The sequence below is a fragment of the Gymnoscopelus microlampas genome (genome assembly GCF_963454915.1).
Source record: "Gymnoscopelus microlampas genome assembly, chromosome: 11".
NCBI lineage: Eukaryota > Metazoa > Chordata > Actinopteri > Myctophiformes > Myctophidae > Gymnoscopelus > Gymnoscopelus microlampas.
The window spans coordinates 49,317,852-49,339,931 of NC_139948.1; the positions used below are offsets into that span (position 1 = coordinate 49,317,852).

Here is a 22,080-nt window from a genome sequence, read left to right on the forward strand (position 1 = left end):
TTGGCTATTTCCTAACCACTTTCGGAAAATCTTTAAAGTGAATTTTTAAAAAAAAATTGATTTTTTTAACCCCTTTTCTTGGGGTCCCTGGTACAAAACATTTTCAGATGGGGGGGGGGGTCCACGGCCAAATATATATCAATTTGCCAGTGCCACGCTATGAGCTTGTAGATCTGCAATTTTTTTGAAAAATCGTGAAAATGTCTGCACATATATATATATGAATATATATATATATATATATATATATATATATATATATATATATATATATATATATATATATATATATATATATATATATATATATATATACTTTTTTAAAGCGGGAGTTTTTAACTCAAATCTTTGCTTCTGGGGATTTTACAAATGTCTTCTAGATCAGTTTTTTTTCTCATTTTTTTTTATTTTTTTTTTATACTTATGTTGCAATATTATCAATGTTTTTTCAAACTCCCTTTAAAGTGGTTAAAGGTTCTATGACATTCATTTTCACTTTTTTTTATTTTTTATGGGGGGTTTTATGACCTCAATTACACCCCCAGTCAAAACACATAAACCGGATGTGACGTCTTCGACAATCTCTGATCGGCCTTAAAACGATGTGATACACGACGACGATGACTGATCGTCACCCGGACCAAAGAAAATAGAAGTGGAGCTATCCGTTTGTATTTTATACCGTGTGAAAAAAACGCAAAATATGCGCTAATGGCCGCATTAGCGCATATTTCAAGCTAAAACCGGAAACGGAAATCGCTGAAATTGCTTCCGGGTGAAGCGGAAGTGAATGGGAAGCGAAAATGAGCTCGGAATGTAAATAAAACAGCGCGATCGTCTATTAACTAAATTAAACATTAGGACGCAGATCTGCGTCCTAGATTACTCTGGCAGCCCACGGTTTTATCTAATAGGAGATCTGCGTCCATGGCAGCTTATGTGTTAATACCCTCACAAAAACATGTAGTAATCCTGGTCTCTATACCGCCTCCCCCATGACAGCCGGGGCGCCTGATGGAGGGGAAGGGAACTGGTTGGAATAACTGGTTGGTTCCTTCCACACGCTACGTCAGCTTTAAAGTGAATTTTAAAAAATGATTTAGAATTGATTTAACCCCTTTTCTGGGGGTCCCTGGTACAAAACATTTTCAGATGGGGGGGGTCCACGGCCAAATATATATCAATTTGGGGGTCTTTGGCACAGAAAAGTCTGAGAACTACTAATTTAGAAGGCGCTTTTAAAATAATAATAAAAAAGGAAGGGTTTTGGGCACATACGAGGTTACCATCCGACAGCACCTTATTTATAGCCAGGGATCCAGCCTGATTCGCTACGTTCGGCGGACTTTTCTCTCTCTCTCCGTCTGGAATGCACCCCATTGACTCGTTTTGCAGAACTACACTGGAACTACATATGTTACGTTAGGCAACGTCGTTGCTGATTGGATGTTGCTCAAACGAATGACGAATCACAACGATCACACTGTTTTTTTTGTCCCGCCCCGCACCACAGACCAATCAGAAGCCACGGCACGATTCGAAACGTTTGGCATGTCCCGCCTCCCTTGGAGATAGGAGGCATTCCAGACTGAGAAGCGAAGAGAGAGAAAAAAGTCCGCCGAACGAAACGAAGCAGGCTGGATACCAGGCTACCTTATTTACGCCTCTCTCTCCAACCGTCACCAACATATGTTGTTGTTCTCAGACTTTAAAAAGGGTGGGGGGGGGGGGGGTTATAAAACAAATCACATATTTGATGAGAACGTGTGCATTATTCACACATTCTCCTTTGTAAACATGGAATCCGTGGGCGCGGGTGTGAAATTAAATTAACCCATTAAAACCCGGAAAAGCATCCACGTCATTTTAGATTTTTTTTATTTTTTATTTTAACAACTTCAACCATTATTTTATACTTTGGCTATTCAAAAATAGCAGATCTACAAGCGAGCCACTTCGTGCCGGCACACTATGAGCTTGTAGATCTGGTAGTTTTGGGGGTTTTTTTATCGTGAAAATTTGTGCAAATCATTGAACATATATATTATGTATTTAAAGCGGACGTTTGTAACTCAAATCCTTGCTTCTGGGGGGTCCCTGGAACAAAACATGTTGAGATGGGGGGTGGGGGGTGGGGGGGGGGTCCACGGCCCAAAAACATGTGATTTTACATGCAGAGCACCACTGATTTTCAGAGGTTTGTCAGAAAAATGTTTAGATTTAGAAGACATATTGTAGAATCGGCCTCGTCGGGGTATTAATGGGTTAACCCACAACTGTTGTTGTGATCAGTGAGCTCGGGGGTGTGTGTGTGTGTGTGTGTGTGTGTGTGTGTGTGTGTGTGTGTGTGTGTGTGTGTGTGTGTGTGTGTGTGTGTGTGTGTGTGTTGTGGAAGAAGACAGCTTAGAACAGGACAGACTTCGTGCGGTATCGACATCCCGCTGCTGCGTTCGCACCATCACCACCACCATGGCGTGCAACGAAGACAAGCTACAGAATGTCCCCCCCCCCCCCCCCCCCCCGTGTAATTGTGGAAACGCACAGACAGTCACGCTACTTATAGTATGTCAGTAGTGGTGATCTGAACAACTGTGTTTTTTAGAGAGCACTGGAACCGCTAGCACAGGGGTGATGCAACTTTGATGATGGAGACAGAGGGCCACTATATTTCCACACTCACTCCAGAGGGCCACATTGCATAATATATAGCCTACTGTCAGGTTATTCTGTGTCACACAAAAGTAGCAAAAATAGCCGATCTACAAGCTCAAAACGCGTTTTGAGCTTGTAGATCGGCTATTTTTGCTACTTTTGAATTGGAATCCTGTTTGTTTGTTTTTTTTGCTATTTTTTAAATTGGAATCGATGTGGCAATCATTGTGGTAAAAAAAACAGAACGCTCTGCACACACACACACACACACACACACACACACACACACACACACACACACACACACACACATGGTGGAGGGTTGTTGTCATTCCTTCCATCGTCGGCGCGGGACAATGGAAGGTTGCATGTCTCGGCCATGCTGTCTCCATTGTGTCTGTCTCTCTGTAACTGGTATAGGACGACAGTGAAGGCTAGCCTGGGACCAGACGAATCTGCGAGTGCAAAAAAAAAATTGCACTCTGTGATTTGGGTCTGGCACCCCGCTCCGTAGAGAATCCATTTCCTGCTCCAGAAGACGTGGGTGACCAATCAGGGCCCAGGATTCAAATATGGGAGACTGTAATTGGTAGTTGGTTGTAGGTCTAACCAATTGCGTCGAGGGCCATTGTTTTGATCCCGCCCCTTGGGGAAAAAAAACGTCCTCATGGAGGCACCATGGACTCATATCCACGATATAGTCTGGCTACGCCAGGCTATAAGTGAAGGCCTGGGGATGGGCTAAGGAGAGACAACTTCATAAATAACACTCCAACCCGCTGTGGAGAAGAGACCAGAGCCACAGATCTGAGGCTATAGGAGACGTTTACACACACATCATCATCATATACCAGATGTATACACCAATCCATCATGACGTTTACCGATGGATACGAGTGTGAGTTCACACTAGAGACGTACCCATAAAAAACATCCTTACCCGATATCGATATAGCCATGCGTATTGGTCGATACCGACAGGGACGTGCACAGATAGACTCTAGGTGGTGCTGGAGCACCTGCCCTTTGCCTTCTTGACCAGAAGTGCCCTTTTGAAAAAAAAATAAAAAAAGTTTTTTTTTTCAGTTTACAGCAGGGGTCTTCAACAGGGGGTCCGGGACCCCTAGGGGGTCCTCAGAGTTACTACAGGGGGTCCGCCAAATCTTTATGTGTTATGATTTTTCTTTTTACCATAACCACTCGAAACCTAGCATCCCTTTTCTGAGGAGAACTTTAGCCAAAAATAGCAGATCTACAAGCTCACAACGCCTCGCGCTGCGAGGCGTTGTGAGCTTGTAGATCGGCTATTTTTGGCAAAGAGCTATAGGTGTAGAGGGAAAAAAGAGCAGATCAAGTAAACAAAAAAAAGTATAATTTACTTGAGCACCTGCCCCTCAAAATGTCTGTGCACGCCACTGGATACCGAGTACCGTTCCGAACACGCAACTCACGCACACAAACAGCCTGCAGGTGAATTCATCCACTATGGGGTTTGCTCTATGTACACCCTCTGCACGCACGCACGCACGCACACACGCACACACAGGAGGACCACCAGTACCTCCCACCACCAGCGGGTGTGTAATCCATCCATTCCAGATGAGTTTTTATATCTATGAATAATGACACACTTTACTTCTCCAGTCACTTCTCTGCAGGGGGTTTGAGCTGCGGCACTGAGTTCCCGTAAAAAACACTCTGCACTGTGTGCGTGTGCGTGTGCGTGTGTGTGTGTGTGTGTGTGTGCGTGTGTGTGTGTGTGTACGTGTGCGTGTGTGAGTATGTATGTATGTATGTATGTATGTATGTATGTATGTATGTATGTATGTATGTATGTATGTATGTATGTGTGCGCGTGCGCGTGCGCGTGCGCGTGCGTGCGTGCGTGCGTGTGTACATGCAATCATTCCCATAAGTGTGGGAGGCTCTCTTTATAGCGATCATAACCACATGAACCTTAGCGTACGGTACCTGAACATTGGGGTGAACATTCGGTGGAAATAGCAGATCTACAAGCTCACAATGTGTCACAAAAAGACGTACTGTGAGCTTGTGAATCGGCAAAGAGCTATGTGGCGTACAGGGAGATACTATAGCCGACCTAGAACAGAGCCATGGGGGACCCCACCGGTCAACTAAGTACAGGGTTTAAAGCAGAACTGACAACATTACACAGTGACAAATCAGGAGATTTGGGGCACGCCCCCTGTATGTATTGGTCAGTGACTAATTTAGTGACTATAGTGTTTCAAGTGGACAATTATGCCTGATCAGATGGCAGCTTTGCTCTGCAGGGGGTCCGGGGGGGGGTCCGGGGGGGGGTCCGGGGGGGTCCGGGGGTTGGTTGGTGTGGGCTGAACATACGGTACTACGTGCACATGGAAGCATAGCAGTCAGTGTGGCAGTAGCTGTAATAAACTGTACCACTGATGTTGCTGTAACTCTGGTAAACAAAACATTATGTCAGAGAGTGTGTTCTGCCTCCAAACCATTCACTGCAGTTCCATAGCGTAGCGTAGCAGAAACCCCCAAGATTCCTTCATCGTTTTCCATTTATAGACCTTGAATTTATTTTAAAAAAAACGTTTAATAGATGATTATTTACGATTAACCGATTGGCATTTTGATTTCCTCGAGGGCATAATTTCCTCCCGTGCTTCCATTGGATAACCCACCCCCTCTCTGTGCGTTGGCCAACCTAACGCTTTTTCTTTGTGGGGATGGCAGCGCAACCGAGCATGACTACCAAGAATCCCAAACATTTAATTTTGGCTGGATGAAGGAAAGCCGTTTCTATTTTTTTCTCTCTTTTCTTCTTCACACTAGACGTTCTTCCGGGCGTTGCCATGTCCGCTTATTATAAGCGACTTTGGGTTTCTTTTTCTGTGAAGTTGTGCTTGTAAATATTGGTAGGCCTAGTTGTGTTTTTTTGAAAGGCCTATAGTTGCATATTTTGGGCTTCCTTCTTTATGTTGTTTAAATCCGTTCTCAAACGTATTTATTCACACTGTATTTAAAGAATATTCCGAATATTTCATATTATATATATATATATAGTTTTTTTCAAGATTTTTTTAAAATAGCAGATGAACTGTTAAAGTGGTTAAACTGATTTTGATGCTAAATTACTCATTTTGCTGGGGACCCCCCTGTGTGTGTATGATCATGCAACCTAGTCACTTATTTTGGGCTTGTTTTCGTATAGACCTGTCACAAGCTTGTTTCTCTCACAACATATGGCAACACTGGTTTCTTCCCTCCCTGCTATAGCTATAGCGCTGGCACTACGGCGCTAAAACGACAGGACTGAAATCACACCAAGACTTTTACAAGGCTCTCTACGCCGGACCACAACGCACCTCAAATGATCTTAATTCCCACCATATGGGGCGTGAGTATTGGACCCCCAAAACTCTGGCCTAAAAGTACCCACCCGCGCAGCGGGCCCAACACCATTATAACACATGCACAAGTCAACACCATATTAGAAAGCCACTTCCTGGTCTGTTAGACCAATCAGACGTTGCTTGCTCTCTTATACGAGCACTTATCGGTAATGACTTTGGGGCGGTTGGACGCACCGAACGAGGTGTCAGGAAAAAATCACCTTCCACTCTGGAAAATCTGCCTCTTGCATTGTCAAATCCTCAGTGTTCATTTTAAAGGGATTGTTCACCCAAACTATTACTTAATTTTCTATCAATTACACATCCCATGAAGTCTTGAATTCATTTTTTTTGCTTTTATCGCATCCCTAAGCCCATAATTTGATGACCGGCGGAAAGATAATGTCTCAAAGTTATTGTCATCAAACTATTGGCTTAGGAATGCGACAAAAACAAAAAAGATGTATTGCAAGGTATGGCAGGTGCCATAATGGAAGAAAAGAAAAAAGAAAATTAAGAAGAAAAATAAAAATAAAAGAAAAATAAAAGAAAAAAAGATTGTGAATATTAGTAGCCTAATGCAGGTGTAAGACCATTGTTTTTTTTATCCCACAATTTTATAACCCATTTTTTCACCCAGTGCCAATTGTGTAATCCTGGGCTCTACACTCCCTTTGCCAGCCTAGGGAGAGCCTAGAGCTGAGCTCATTCAATGCATGAGAGCTAGCAAGCCGCTTCTTATCACCTGACAGGGGGGGGGGGGGTTCCCCGGTAGGACGTAATGTGTGGAAGGAACACTTTATTCAAACCAGTTCCTTTCCCCTCCATCAGGCGCCCCGGCTGACCAGGGGGAGGCAGTACAGAGAGCAGGAGACCATTGTTTTTGTATTGCATAATGCATAGTTTTCTGTTTTCTTTTCTGTAACCAAATGGACCGGTCAAGGGTCCATTTGGTTCCATCTGGTACTCTCTCGGAACACTAGTCACAGCTCACGTTTGTCATTTCTGCTGTTTAGAATCCACGGTCGGTGATATGGCAGGAATGTGAAACGTGCCTATATACCAGCAGTATACTGATAAAAAAAACTAAAATACAGACATTCTGAGAGATAAGCCAATATTGAGCAATGAATTATGAGCTATATGAGCTGAAGTGGGCCTACGTTAACCCTCGCTTATGAGCTGAGCTGACATTTACAAAGAAAAAAAATCTATTCTTGGACCAAAAAGGTGTAGGCTGAAGCCACGTAGCTTATAATGCCTACCCTTTATTATATTCAAAAAACAAACAATAACAAAACATCAGTCAATACTCAAAACGAAAACAAAGACAACATTTGTCTTCTCACCTATAAAAAAAATAACATTTTATGGTTTATAATATTTTTTTACATTTACCTACTATATTATCTTTAAACATTTCCTTGAATTTATAGATATAACTGCACTTTTTTAGGTCGTTATCACAACTATTCCATATTTCTCTTACCATAACCGATGTGCTGTACATCTCTTTGTTCTAGCTGTACTAATTCCGAACATAAGTATACCTCTCAGCTCAGCTCATACTGATTTTCTTTCATTTGAAACAGATTCTGAATGCAGCTTGGAAGCATATAACCTTTAGGATCATTTAAATTATACTGATTACTTTCCTTTTCCCAAAGCACACAATCCAATTAATAAACCTATGTTTTAGAATCGATGGATAGGAGAAGAATGGATCATTTGTCATGCCAAATCCAATTGTCCTTTACAGTTATTAATATTTATTATGACCGAACATAAATTAGAATAAGAATATTAGGATTAATTGCTAAATGACTTAGTTAATATGTTCCCTACTCTACTCTTTCTGTAACTGTAAATGTTGTGCGCTCACACAAAAACAGAATTTCGCCCACTCGTTTGCACCTGCAATTATGTGACGAAGTAGATTCTGGTTCTGATTCAGAAGGGACAACAGACACTTTGGTTATAAAGGCATAGAGAGAAACCTTTTCTAAATTGGACTGGGCCACTAATCAAGTTTTAAAAATGCTAATCACTAACCCGTGCTTATTCTATTGTGAAAGCAGTGGTGGAAGGAGTACTCAAGATATTATGTAAAGATATTAAGTAAAAGCATCAATACCACAATGTAGAAATACTCTGTTACAAGTAAAAGGCCTGTGTTCAAAATGTTACTTGAGTAAAAGTACAAACGTATTAGCATCAACAGATACTTAAAGTACCAAAAGTAAAAGTACTAAAATGTTTGAAAATAGAAGATCTACTGTATAAGCTCACAACGCGTCGCATCTCGACACGTTGTGCGCTTGTAGATCTGCTATTTTCAAATAGCCTATATGTATAAAACAGGGCTAAAGTGGTTAATGCATATTTTATAATTTAAACATGTATATCTGCAAAGTATCTAGTAACTAAAGTTTTCAAATAATTGTAGTGGAATAAAAGTACAATATTTGCCTCTGAGATGTAGTGTAGAAGTAAAAGTGGACTTGGAAATACTCCAGTAAAGTAAAAGTACCTCAGAATTGTACTTAAGTACGGTACTTGAGTAAATGTACTTACTGTAGTTGCTTTCCACCACTGTGTGAAAGTAAACATTCTTTGACATAACCTTGATAAAGAGAATGAAGGAGAAGAACGAGACATAATGAAAAGTATAGTCCACCCACCCCCCCCCCCCACCTTTGCCCTTCTTGCTTTTAAAGGATTTATGCTAGATTTCTTTTAATTGCAATCCAATGGGACGGGGCCTTGGATGTCAGGGGGTATTAGGTCAGCCCATTGACAAGCTGTCAAAATATTGACGAACAGCAGCGGCGGACTGGAGTTTTTCCTCCAACAGAAAATGCGCTAATGATCTGTATCATAAATCACAGCTTTGATCTACGGCGCTGTCATACATATTCATTCAACGTGTGTTCGTTGCCTTCCTCGACTTCCTGAACGTCAATCAGCCTGCGCTGTAAGAGATTGTTAACACATCAGACATACCATGGCCATAGTCCGGGATCGAACTGGGAACCTCACGGTTGCCATCCGGCCGCTCTACCGGGCCACTCTACCCCTGAGCCACTGCCGTCGGGATTCTATCATACAAAGATTTAGCGGCCCCCCTGTAGTAACTCAGGGGACCCTCTAGGGGTCCCGGACCCCCTGTTGAAGACCCCAAATATGTTAACATTTTGTTAGACGGGATGTTTTTCGGGAGAACCAAAACAAACAGTGAAAACATCACTTTCTGCAGGTAAACACCACCACACTACTCCAGTGTGTTTCAGCAGGTAAACACCACCACACTACTCCAGTGTGTTTCTGCAGGTAAACACCACCACACTACTCCAGTGTGTTTCTGCAGGTAAACACCACCACACTACTCCAGTGTGTTTCTGCAGGTAAACACCACCACACTACTCCAGTGTGTTTCTGCAGGTAAACACCACCACACTACTCCAGTGTGTTTCTGCAGGTAAACACCACCACACTACTCCAGTGTGTTTCTGCAGGTAAACACCACCACACTACTCCAGTGGCTGATGGCTGCTGGTATCGAGGGAAATGATTGGCAATAGAGCACCGAAGTCTGACGTAATGTACACATCCTACCTGTGTCGCGGTTCGCTCCCCCCATTCTGAATCCCCATAGAAGTGTTTAATATTGCGTCAAATAAGAACTGTGTTCCAAAAATAAACAAATGACCCCGGCGGTTTGACTCTTATGGATATGAACTGAAGCATCAACTGACGGTGAGAAAACGCTAATGTTATTTCCGCCGAATTAGTACAATTTTCGCCAGAAACAGACTGTATCAAGTGACTGACTATCATAAACGATACAGAACCTCCTCCCTGACAATATCGCCGAGACAGTTTCGTTATTTTTGGACCAATATTCTTATATGAGACGATTCTAAGATGACCCAATGTTATTCTCCATAGAGAAATTAACTTTACGACCCAGGGGATGGACTAGTGACGTCAGGAGGACTTCTGTACTCTATGATTGGTATTTATTGTTTTGTTGTGTAAACACTGGGCAAAGTTGCATACAATGCCTTTAAATACAGTACTCAAGTAAAAGTACTTGGTTACTGTAGTGTCCACCAACACAGACATCACACTGTACGATGACAATGCCTTCCTCTCCAGCCAGAACCATTATGCTTACAAAACAACAGAAACGTGTATACGGTCATTCTAAGAACTATTGAGTTACAAAGCAGCAGTAACAAGCACGGTCATCCTAGCATTACCATCAAGGCCCTGCATTGTACCAACAAAAAAAAGCACAACAAACACGCCAGTCATTCATTCCACCGGCCCCGCTGTTTGGTGACAAATTCATGACAATCAGGGACAATCGTGCCATGGAACGTTGAGGTTTGTTCAGCGTTCTGCGGTGGCTCTCAAGTCTCCATATGAAACCCATCACCCCGAAGTTCCCTTAACCCACTAAAACCGGGAACGCATCTGTGTGTGTCATTTTAAGATTCATTCGGGGCATTAAAAAAATAGCAAATCTACAAGCTCATAGCTATGAGCTTGTAGATTTGCCATCTTTGGAGGAAAAAAATGTGAAAATGTTTGCAAATCCTTGAATATATATGTACTTTTTTTTACTGAAATCTTTGCTTCTAGGGGTCCCGGGAACAAAATATTTTGAGATGGAGGGGGACAAATACATATCATTTTTGGGGGTCCTTGACATGAAAAAAGTTTGACCATTATAGCCTCATAAGTTCTTTTCCAAAACAACTGTTAGGATTTAGAAGACATTTGTAGAATCCCCCCAGAGGCAAAGACTTGAGTTACAAATGTTCGCTTAAATTAAAAAAAAAAAAATTGTATTCAAAGATTTGCACACATTTTTTACAGTTTTCAAAAACAGCAGATCTACAAGCTTGTATATCTGCTATTTTCCCCAAAGGAATCTAAACATGGCACACAGATGCCGTTCCCGGTCGTAATGTGTTAAAGCCATAAAAACAACACAGAAAATCATTAAACTGTTCGGGGCTAGCTTGTGAATGCGGCTATTTGCGGCTTTTTTCCCCCCGCATTCCAATAATGGGCTCGAATGTGTATGATGCAAAACCAGAGAGAGACAGAGAGACAGAGAGAGAGATGGAGAGATGGAGAGGGAGCAGATGGGATTGACATGGAAGAGGGGATGAAAAGAGGCAGAAATTAAAACCGGACCGGTGGCTCTGGCCTCTCTCTCGGAAAGAAGACTGGGATGAAAGCGATGGAAAACAGAGATGTGCGTTTTGTTACAGAAGACAATGGATTTACAAGAACAGGCACGGGATGGAGGGAGGGAGGGAGAGAGGGAGAGAGGGAGCGAGGGAGGGAGGAAGGGAGGGAGAGAGGGAGAGAGGGAGCGAGGGACCGCGCCTACTTTTCTGAACACCCTCTAGTGTATATAGGGCTGCACGGGCGATGTGGACTAAACAAAACATTTCACCACATGGATTTCGAAAGAAAATGAAACATTTTCCAAAGCGCAAACTTTTGATGCGATGCGTTGTGAGCTTGTAGATCTTTTTTTTTTTTTTTTTACACATTTTTGAACATTTTAGAAAGTAAAGTATAGTGCTGAACTGATTAAAAGAAACACAGGCACACACTTATGCCATATCACGTTATTGCAATATATTAAATAACGTATATGAAAAAAGCTTTATAATATCAGTGGTTCTCAAACTGGTTTGTCCACGTCAAAATATGTTGTTCCAGGGACTTTAACCCATTAAGATATTTGAGATATACAAGCTCAGATATACAAGCTCAGATATACAAGCTCATGGTGCCGCGCCATGAGCTTGTAGATCTGCTATTTTTTTGAAACATCATGAAAAAAATGTTTTTATATTTTTTTCCAAAATGTTAGGATTTAGAAAACATTTTTTAGAATCGGCCTCAGGTCTTAACGGGTTAAATATGGAGATACAAGTTTTCTTCGTCCTGACCATGACAGTGACGACATGTATACGTTTGAACTGTGAGCCCTGAACCGCTGTCAGCTCTGAGACCTAAACAACTTCCACCAGGCCGGAACGCCAGAGCTTTATAGATCCTGTCACACATCACATGCAAATGCGTGTGTGTGTGTGTGTGTGTGTGTGTGTGTGTGTGTGTGTGTGTGTGTGTGTGTGTGTGTGTGTGTGTGTGTGTGTGTGTGTGTGTGTGTGTGTCTGTGCGGGTGCGTGTGTGTGTGTGTGTGTGTATGCATGCATACGTGTGCATCCAGATGTGACAGTGTTGCTGTGAACCCGGGTTGGTAACGGAGCCAGAGGTGCCACTACTGCGGGCTCTATTTTTCATGCCCAGCGTCACCCCTCTCGATCACCCAGGTGAGAAGGATCCACTGGGTTCCGGATGGATGGATTCTCTCTCTCTCTCGCTCTCTCTCTTTCTCTCTCTGACTCTCTCTACTGTCTCTCTCTCTCTGTATTTCCTGCCAAACCCCCCCCATCCTCCCCCCGTCCTGCCATCTCTTTCCACCCCGCCCGTCCCTCCGCGGGTCACATGCGAACGACTTGATGCAAAGCAGATCCTCCTCTCTTCTTGTTGTGATATCGGGTGACAGTGACAGCACGCAGGTGACTTCACCGCTTTGCCAGGGGGGGGGGGGGGGGGGGGGGAGAGTCGTCTTTCCCTGATCTCAGTGACAGGAGAAGCCCTGAGAAATATCGCGTTGCTCCCCCCCGCGCTATTGTTTTCTTAATCCGCCGTCGTCAGCTTCCCGGTACGGTTAGCCTCAAACCCCCCCCCCCCAACAACAACACACGACACAGACCTCCCGTTCTCACACCTCCAGCCTCTTAACAGCATTGACGGCACCGACAGGCGTCTTCTATGTGGAGGAGTTCTTCTTCTCTTTTTGTATAAAAGGTGTCATCTTCCCTTTGGGGGTGACATCATGTCTGAGTGGCGCTGCACCGGCCTCATCACTGATAGGTGGAATCGAACGGTTCCCGGTTGGCTTAACCTTTGAGCTTTTGATTTTTTTCCGTAAATTAACGCCCCCTTCTTGATCATACTACACGAGTCACACACACAAGCATCTAAAGTAGCAGATCTACAAGCTCAAAACGTGACGCGAATTTGAATCCAGAAAAGTTTTGGACATATAGCTCAATAAGCTCATATGTCCAAAACTGTTACTTTTCAGGATTCAAATTAAAATTCCACCCGACAGCAGAGTCAATATACAGTATACTGTTAGCTCGAATGTAAAATGACACAGATGGGTTAATGTCAAAGTGTTCTTGAACAAGACACTGAACACTAACATGTGCCGGTCCGGGCGGACCTAGGCCTGCTGCTGCGCTACAGCGCTAACGGTGCTAACTAACAACACTAGACTGAGGGGGGTGTGGTGGGGGGCAATTAAAAGAACACATGCAACACACACACACACACACCCACACTAGCGCACACACACTGCAGCCTCCTGGAAAACGCAGTGTGTGCCGACGGCGTTTCCACATAAACACTATCCTTAAAACCGCTTTAAAAAACACACGGAGGAGGAAGAAGTGTGAGGATATGGAAGGGAGAACGAGAGAGAGACACACAGAGAGAGGGAGAGAGAGAGAGAGAGAGAGAGAGAGAGACAGAGAGAGAGAGAGAGACAGAGAGAGAGAGAGAGACAGAGAGAGAGAGAGAGCGAGCGTGGTGAGAGAAAGAAGGTGAGAGAACAGAAAGATGTGTGAAGGAAGGAAGGTGGAATAAAGAGCAGGCAGGCAGAAGGGAGAGGAAGAAGAAGGCCAAGATCAGAGCAGTGTGAGAGAGAGAGAGAGAGAGAGAGAGAGAGAGAGAGAGAGAGAGAGAGCAGACCTAGCAGCATGCTAAAATTATCGGTGGCAAAAGTGTTTCCATGTGTCTCCCAGTAGAAACGTTGCTAAGGGGGGGTTAAAAAAAAAGAGGCATTAAAAAGATGAAATTACATTCGAGCGTTTTTCGCGCTCTGCTCTGCCTGAACGTTCTCTTCCCTTCTGCTATCACAACCTCTGGTTTTATACATTATCAGTGGTCCTGTAAGAAGTCTGCACGTCCTTCAGTAATCTCACCGTTTCCCCCGCGGAGGGAGAGAGTGATGGAAGCCTCGCCGTTTTTAACGCGCGCGGATCCAAATCGCACGCTACATAGTCTGACAAGTGGACCACTCAGAAGTCTCTCATGCTCAGCTGGGACCTTGTCCAGGAGCCTGCTGGAACATCTGGAGATGATCAGGAGGACCAGCTTGGTCCAGTCCCGTACCCTCTTTAACCCATTAAGACCGGGAACGCATCTGTTTAAACACTTAAACTATTATTTTGCTATTTTTACTATTTTTTTTTAACATTTGTGCAAAATATATTTTTAAAGGAAACATTTGTAACTCAAATCTTTGCTTCTGGGGGTCCCTGGAACTCAATATTTTCCGATGGGGGTCTGCAGCCAAATACATATCATTATGGCGGTCCTTAACATGAAAACGTTTGATATCCACTGATATAGCAACAATAGTTTTTTCCCGAAAAATGAAGACATTTGTTGAGACATTTCACAGTTACAAACGTTCGCTTTGAAAATATATTCAAAGATTTGCACAAATTTTCACGATTTTTCAAAAACAGCAGATCTACAAGCTCACAGCGCGGCACTCGGTGCCGCGCTGTGAGCTTGTTTATCTGCTATTTTTGAATAGCCGAAGCGATCTAAAAATAACACAGATGCGTCCCCGGATTGAATGGTTTAAGGGGCCTTAAACTGCACCCAAATTACAGCTCTGCTCTCAGCTACAGGTCACTTCAGATCAACTGCTATCAACATGGCAGTGGTAGTCAGAGGAGATTTAATGTGCCCTCCTCCATGGGAACTTAAACCACCGTCATTTTGTCAAAGTAATAACGTGTGCCAGCGCTTCTCAAGCGTTTACATGTCAAGGACCCCCAAAATTGATGTGTATTTGGCTGCCCGACCCCCACATGAAACGACTCCGTGGGCCATATAAAGAGAAGATTTGCGTTGTTGAACATTTTTCCAAAACTATTCCATATTGTTCCACACATTTTCAAGATTATTTTGAAAAAAGCCTGCATACTGTACATAAAATAAAATAAAGGGTTACAATTATTAAACTGTTCCTCGTTTTACTCCCTGAACCTCACTTTGAGAACCACGAGCCCTATACGCCAGGGGTCTTCAACAGGGGGCCCGGGACCCCTAGGGGGTCCTCAGAGTTACTACAGGGCGTCCGCCAAATCTTTGTGTGGTGGGGACCATTAGCTGAAAATAGCAGATCTACAGTACAAGCTCACAACGCCTCGCGGCGCGAGGCGTTGTGAGCTTGTAGATCGGCTATTTTCTGAGAGTCGGTGTAGAGGGGAAAAAGAGCAGACCAAGTACAGTCAAGTTGACTAAATATTGAGGGTTTAAGGTTTAACTATCTTAAAATACACATTAACATGAATCCAATCATTTATGAAATGTATGAAAAAAGTTAAATCTGCAACATCATTTTATACAGTATTTAGTGGGGGGCGTCCCTGCTTCATCTCTCTCTCAGCTAGGGGGTCCTTGGCCTGAAAACGTTCAAGACCCCTGCTATACGCTATACTGCCCCATTCCCAAAAGCCCATCACACATTCAAACATACTACAGCAGCACACGATAACAGAAGAACGGGCCGTATCTCTACGCTCAGCTCCACACATCTTGACACGCTTGCGTCGCAGAGCTATGGATTCACCATTGGAATGTTAATGGAGGGTGTCATTCTGAAGTGTATAAATGCTGTTTAAATGAACGAATGCCATGATGACAAACAGCTCCTCCTCCCCAGAGACCTTCAGAAGCTGCTGCATCTACATGAGAGCGTATACGTATACAAGGGCCATATTGGCTGTATTGCAGTGGTGGAAAAAGTACTCACTTTTTTTTTTACTAAAGTAGGCTAAAAGTATCAATGCTGTGTGAAGTGAAAGTCCGGAATTCAAAATTTACTTGAGTAAAAGTACAAAAGTGTTGGTATCAAAATGTACTTAAATTATCAAAAGTAGAAAGTACTCGTTATGCAGAAAGTTCCATTTCACCAGTTTTCAAATGTATAAAACTCTTTTGAAAATAGACGATCTACAAGCTCACAATGTGTTGCAAGCTTGTAGATCGGCTATTTTCAATTGGCCGAAATGTATATAGAGCTGAAGTGGTCACTATATGTTTTGCAATAATAATTAAAATCTACAAAATCAACTAGTAACTAACTAAAGTTGTCAAATAATTGTGGTGGAGTACAAGTATAATATTTGCCTCTGAGATGTAGTGGAGTAGAAGTAAAAGTACAGAACATTGGAAACACTCCACTCAAAATTGTACTTAAGTACAGTACTTGAGTAAATGTACTTGGTTACTTTACACCGCCGCTATACTGTGAGTGGTGGAGGACATGTGAATATATTTCAGAGAGTTCAGCCATACATGCAGCGTATTGACAGCAGCCATCAGCAGGTCTCCACAGGTGAGTGGCTGCATCCAGGGACAACACTGCTGCTCATCTGACCCTGCTGCAGCCTGTCTCCATGCATCGTTGTCACAATACACACCCAGGCCATCAAGGCACCGCCAAAATACATTTTAGTCGACTAAATCAACTGTAGTTTTAGTCGACAAAAATCTTTTGATATTTAGTCGACTGAAACTAGAAAAAAACGAAAACATTTCAGATGACTAAAATATGACTAAAACTAAATGGAATGTTATTCAAAAGACTATGACTAAAACTAAATAAATAATTTGCTGTCAAAATCAACACCGACTGCCTATGACAGTTTGGGACGGCGCAGGGTAGAAGACAGGGTTAAGCAAATATCAATGGGTTTGGTATTTAAGACACTCAGAGGGACAGTGCCCACATATACCTGTCTAACTCATAGACTGTAAAAATGAATGGACAAAGCTAAGCCATTGGTTTCTACAGACCGTAAATGAAGCCGATTTGTCAGATAATTTCAAGTCCGCCATCTTTCTATGTCGCGTCATATCGTGTCATAGCTAATGCGACCGGAAATGAACACTATTGTGAACATGTTGCAAAGTGAACTAGATCTGCTATTTATTTACTTAGGGCTTATCGGCTGTTAAACGATGATTATGACAAAGTCCCTGGGGTTTCAGTTTAGGCAACATTATGAAACACTGGTTCTCAAAGTGAGGTCCAGGGACCGTCAGGGGGTCCCAAATAGGACCCATACAGGTCTGTAACTCTGAGAGTGTGCACATGGAACCCTTATATAGGATCCATTTGGTCACCTGTACCACTCCATTCCTTTATCATAGAAGCTTTTTTTAAATACCTGTACCACTCCATCCTGTATCGTAAAAGATTTTTTTTTTCACCAGTTTACAAGCTGGTAGTAGAGACTGACCTACTAGTCGTCCATGTGTTCGACATATTCTCGACATGTTTTCAATCATTGGCTATCCTTTAAGCCAATGGGGATACTTTCCCATACTCTGAACGGGCGGTCTCTTCCTCCCAAGCTATGGTACTAGACACGCCTCTCGCCTCGATGGCTACTATACACGCCTGCCGTCGGTTCAAATCACCGTAACACAGAGTAATATATAGGACAAAATGTAAGTAAAGTACTTGAATAAATGTGCTTAGTTACTTTGCACCTCTGCATACGAGCTGCGTAGCGTACCGTTCTGGCCTAGCAGTGTTGCCAGATTCTGCGAGAGAAATAAGCTACAGGTCTAAGCCAATGGGGAGCCACTAGCAGTGTTGCCAGATTCTGCAAGACAAATCAGAAACCAGGTCTATTTGAAAACAAGCCGTGCATACACGGGGAGGCATGCGTTAATCCGACAGACCTTTTCTCCGACTATGTGGCATCCACGTGCGGTTAGGGTTAGGGTGCGGGTTTGGTTCGGGTTTAGTATTGGAAACGTCGGAGCGCTGCGCTGTCGGAGGAATGCGCTGTCGGACTAACGTACTGCACCCGCATACACGACACACACACACACACACACACACACAGAAAAAAGAACGCAAGCTGGTGTATACATGACTGAGTCATGTCTTGTTTAAATACCTGTACCACTCCAGTCCTTTATCATAGAAGCGGTCAAAGAAGTGCGGCTCGGCGCCCACGGCCCTGACGTCGGGGTGGATCCTCAGGAACTCCAGCAGAGCGCGCGTCCCTCCCTTCTTCACGCCGATGATGATGGCCTGGGGGAACTTCTTGGTCCCGAACGTGTTGGCCACGGGCATGCTGCTGCTGGTGCTGGGGGGTCCCTGGCCCTCTGACCCCTGCTGCTGACCCTCTGACCCCTGCTGCTGGCCCTCTGACCCCTGCTGCTGGTCCGCCTGATGTCCGGCACCATCACCACCGGCCACCGCTGCATCCACCTGCGTGCAGTGGTGTGTAAAGTAACTGAGTACATTTACTCAAGTACTGTACTTGAGTACACTTTTGAGGATTTTTTTTTGTTTTACTTTACTGGAGTGTTTCCTTTTTTCTATACTTTTACTTCTATACTCATCTACTACATCTCAGAGGCAAATATTGTACTATTTACTCCCACTACAATTATTTGAAAACTTTAGTTACTAGTTACATTGTTGTTACAAAACATACTGATGCAGTAGGGTTTTATTTTTATCCAAACATCTTCCACCAACAGTTCCAGTACATCATTAATACATAGTGCAGGCCTTAGATAACAAATCTAAATACGACTTTACAAACATACGGAAAATGAAAGCACTTGACTGCAAACTAAACTAAAGAAAACAACAGAGGAACTTAAGAAACTGTTACACATGGTGACACCATTACACACGGGCCTTGGCAGCTCACAGCCCCTAGGTGCTCACAGCTTGTTGCTCCAAGTCTGACTGAATCTCTGCCCCAACAGTCTCCCTCTTATATAGGGAGTGGATCCTACTACCTGGCAAGAATCAATCAACAGTCATTAACCCAGCAACACATTCCCATATAGCCTATGACTGGATCTAAACATTCCAACCGAGGTTGTACAATTCTCACCCGCCATCACTATATTCAAAAGACCATTCAATTATTGCTCTTGAATACAGACAGACCAGAGACCACCCACCCCTCCTCCTCTACACCCACCCCTCCTCCTCTACTTGGAACCCTCTAATCTAGGACTGCCAGAACTGTTGAGTTGACCACGCGTCCACGCCCATGATTAGCACCACTATCAATGATTCAATAAACAGACAAATTCACACATTAACCCATTAAGACCTGGAACTCAAAATAGCAGATATACAAGCTCATAAATAGCTCTAAGATAGATCTGCTATTTTTTTTTATCTTGAAAATGTGTGCATATCTTTGAATATATACATATTTTTCACAGCGAACATTTTTAACTCTAATCATTGCTTCTAGGGGTCCCTGGCAATTGTGGCAAAAAATGGGATTTTTCAGATGGGGGTCCGCGGCTAAATGTATATCAATTTAGGGGTCAATTGGCATGACAAAGGTTGAAAACCACTGGACTAAAGTAAAACATGTCAGTACTTTTTTCCCACCACTGACCGCACCTGCGTGTCCGCTGAAGAGGAGAGCGCATCGGCCACATCGCTCTGCGTAACGGCGACCGTTTCGTTCCAATGGACGATACGTGACATAACGTGGTTACATTAACCACTTCAGGCCTATATGTAAACTTTGGCTATTTTCGAAAGCCTTAATACACATTTTAGACGGGACATATTCTGCATAGCTATACTTTCAACTTTTGGTATAGGCTACTTTAAGTACATTATGATGCCAATATTTTTGTAGGCTACTTTTTACTCCAGTACATTTTTAATTCCGGACTTTTACTTGTAACAGCTAGCCTCAAAATATGACTGTCATATATTGTAGGCTACATATTTCTTGTATTTCATGCAGTAATCTGTTTTATGTCTGTTTTCTTATATGTCATCATGACTGTTTTCTTAAATGTCATCATGATTTGAGTGCATGCGGGATCTCATTTTAAATAAGCCATTATTGTGCTTTTATGAGCAATCCAGTTTAGAGGACCTTGTATTGTGAATTATAGCCTACTTCCATATACTGTTTCCATGTCTTTTCTAAATAAACTATTCAATCAATCAATCAATCAATCAATCAATCAATCAATCAATCAATCAAAGACAGACGAGCGTCATGTGAACCCCCCACATCTCAGAGTCAAATACTTTTACTCCACTACAATTATTTGAAAACTTATAGTTACTAGTTACTTTGCAGATATAAATTATTACATTATAAAACATACATTAACCACTTTAGCCTCATTTTATACATAGGCTATTTGAAAATAGCAGATCTACAACCTCACAAGGCGTCATCATCGCGACGCATTGTGAGCTTGTAGATCGCTATTTTCAAACATTTCAGTAGCCTACTTTTACTTTTGGTACTTTTTGATACCAATACTTTTGTACTTTTACTCAAGTAGCCTACATTTTTAATTCGGGACTTTTACATGCGAGTAGCCTATAGGCTACTTCTACATTGCAGTATTGTCTTGATACTTTTACTTAAGTAAGAAGACATTTGCGTACTTTTTCCACATATGAACGTCATCATGTGAACCATATACCTGCGTGTCCGCTGAAGAGGAGCTCTGCTGCGTAACGGCGAGCGTTTGGTTCCAATAACGCACGTTTTGCCGCGCTGATCGGAGACGCGGGGAAGACGCCGCGCGCGGCAGCAGGCTGTCCAACAACAACACGCGTCTGTTGTTGTTGTTGATGTTATTCACCACCACGGGGGGGTCACCACCATCATCATAGTAGTCTCTGTCTAACGGTTTCGTGTCGCTGCTGCTGCTGCTGCTGTACAGGGTCCTGGGAGCCGAGTCACACAGCCCGGCGAGGCAGTAGAAGAAGTACGTGCCGATCAGGAGCATGGTGCAGACCAGCGACACCCTGGACTGTTTGAACAGTAGTAATCCACTACATCCCATGAGTGGATCTCCAGGAGGATCTCCTCCTGCTCGGAGTGCAGGAGGGTCAGGAGGATCGACTCCTGCAGCCGGTCGACGGTGACAGCACGGCAGCAGAGGAGCAGCAGCGATGGTGAAGACAACAGCATGCTGTTCTTCTGTCCTCACGTTGAGATGAAGTCCATGCACACAGACAGGGATGTTCCTCCAAAAGAAAGCTTGTAATCCTTTAGTTCTTCTTCTGAGAACCTGTTGCGTTTCTCCTCCTCAAAGTACTAGGAACGTTCCATGTGGAGACAGACCTGCAGCAGCAGCAGTGATGGAATGTAATGATGAAGGGTTAATTGGTTCAGTGTGTCAGAACGTCTTCATCGTTGTAGTAATTATAGTTTCCCCACAATGTTCGGATGAGAGAGAGGATGAAACATGATGCGGAATCAATTAGGACAATGAATTCACTATTTTCTCTGCTGAGATATGATGTGGTCATTTAGCCTACAGTTAGACAAGTCAAGTCAGTCAGATATTATACATTCAACACCTCGCTGTCTGCTGGCTGGTGGGGTGTAATCTCTCATTCAAGAATTCTCTCTCTCTCTCTCTGCTTCTCTCTCTGCTTCTCTCTCTCTCTCTCTCTCTCTCTCTCTCTCTCTCTCTCTCTCTCTCTCTCTCTCTCTCTCTCTCTTTTTTTTTTTTTTTTTTTACTAGTCTCCACCCTTCCCTCTATAAGCTATAGGGCAAACATACCTCGTGAGAATATAAAACTGTCTGTATGGGAATATATATATATATATGGTTAAATAATTCATTTCCGTGAGTAAAAATAATTCCCATTCATTTATGGCCTGCCCTTTATAGCTTTATACATTATATATCAATGTGTTTTTGTCCCATTATTTGAGATGAATTTGAGATGAATTCATGCAAACTATAGGCTATAAGTCACACAACTTGTTAGCCTTTGAGAGACTTGATATTAACAGTTAATATCTAAATTGCATCATATCATGTATATGTCATCTACATTCAGGATATTAAATGCTTCCATACCACAAAAACAACTCGA

At 43.0% G+C, this 22,080-nt stretch overlaps 1 protein-coding gene across 2 annotated transcripts in view; it reads right to left on the bottom strand.

The window, feature by feature from the left end:
* The window catches only part of LOC311055088 (heparan sulfate glucosamine 3-O-sulfotransferase 6-like), a 37,189-nt gene extending 15,626 nt beyond the window's left edge, over nt 1–21,563 (bottom strand). For both annotated transcript variants that reach the window (XR_014601754.1, XM_084071184.1), the window contains exons 1-2: nt 20,670–21,563; nt 18,131–18,447 (exon numbers count right to left, since the gene is read on the bottom strand). Coding sequence is in view for 1 of the 2 variants with exons in the window: in XM_084071184.1 (XP_083927310.1) it covers nt 18,131–18,447; nt 20,670–21,035 (683 nt within the window). In the remaining variant the exon portion in view is untranslated. The remainder of the gene's footprint in view (nt 1–18,130; nt 18,448–20,669) is intronic.
* Between the last annotated feature and the right edge of the window lie 517 nt (nt 21,564–22,080).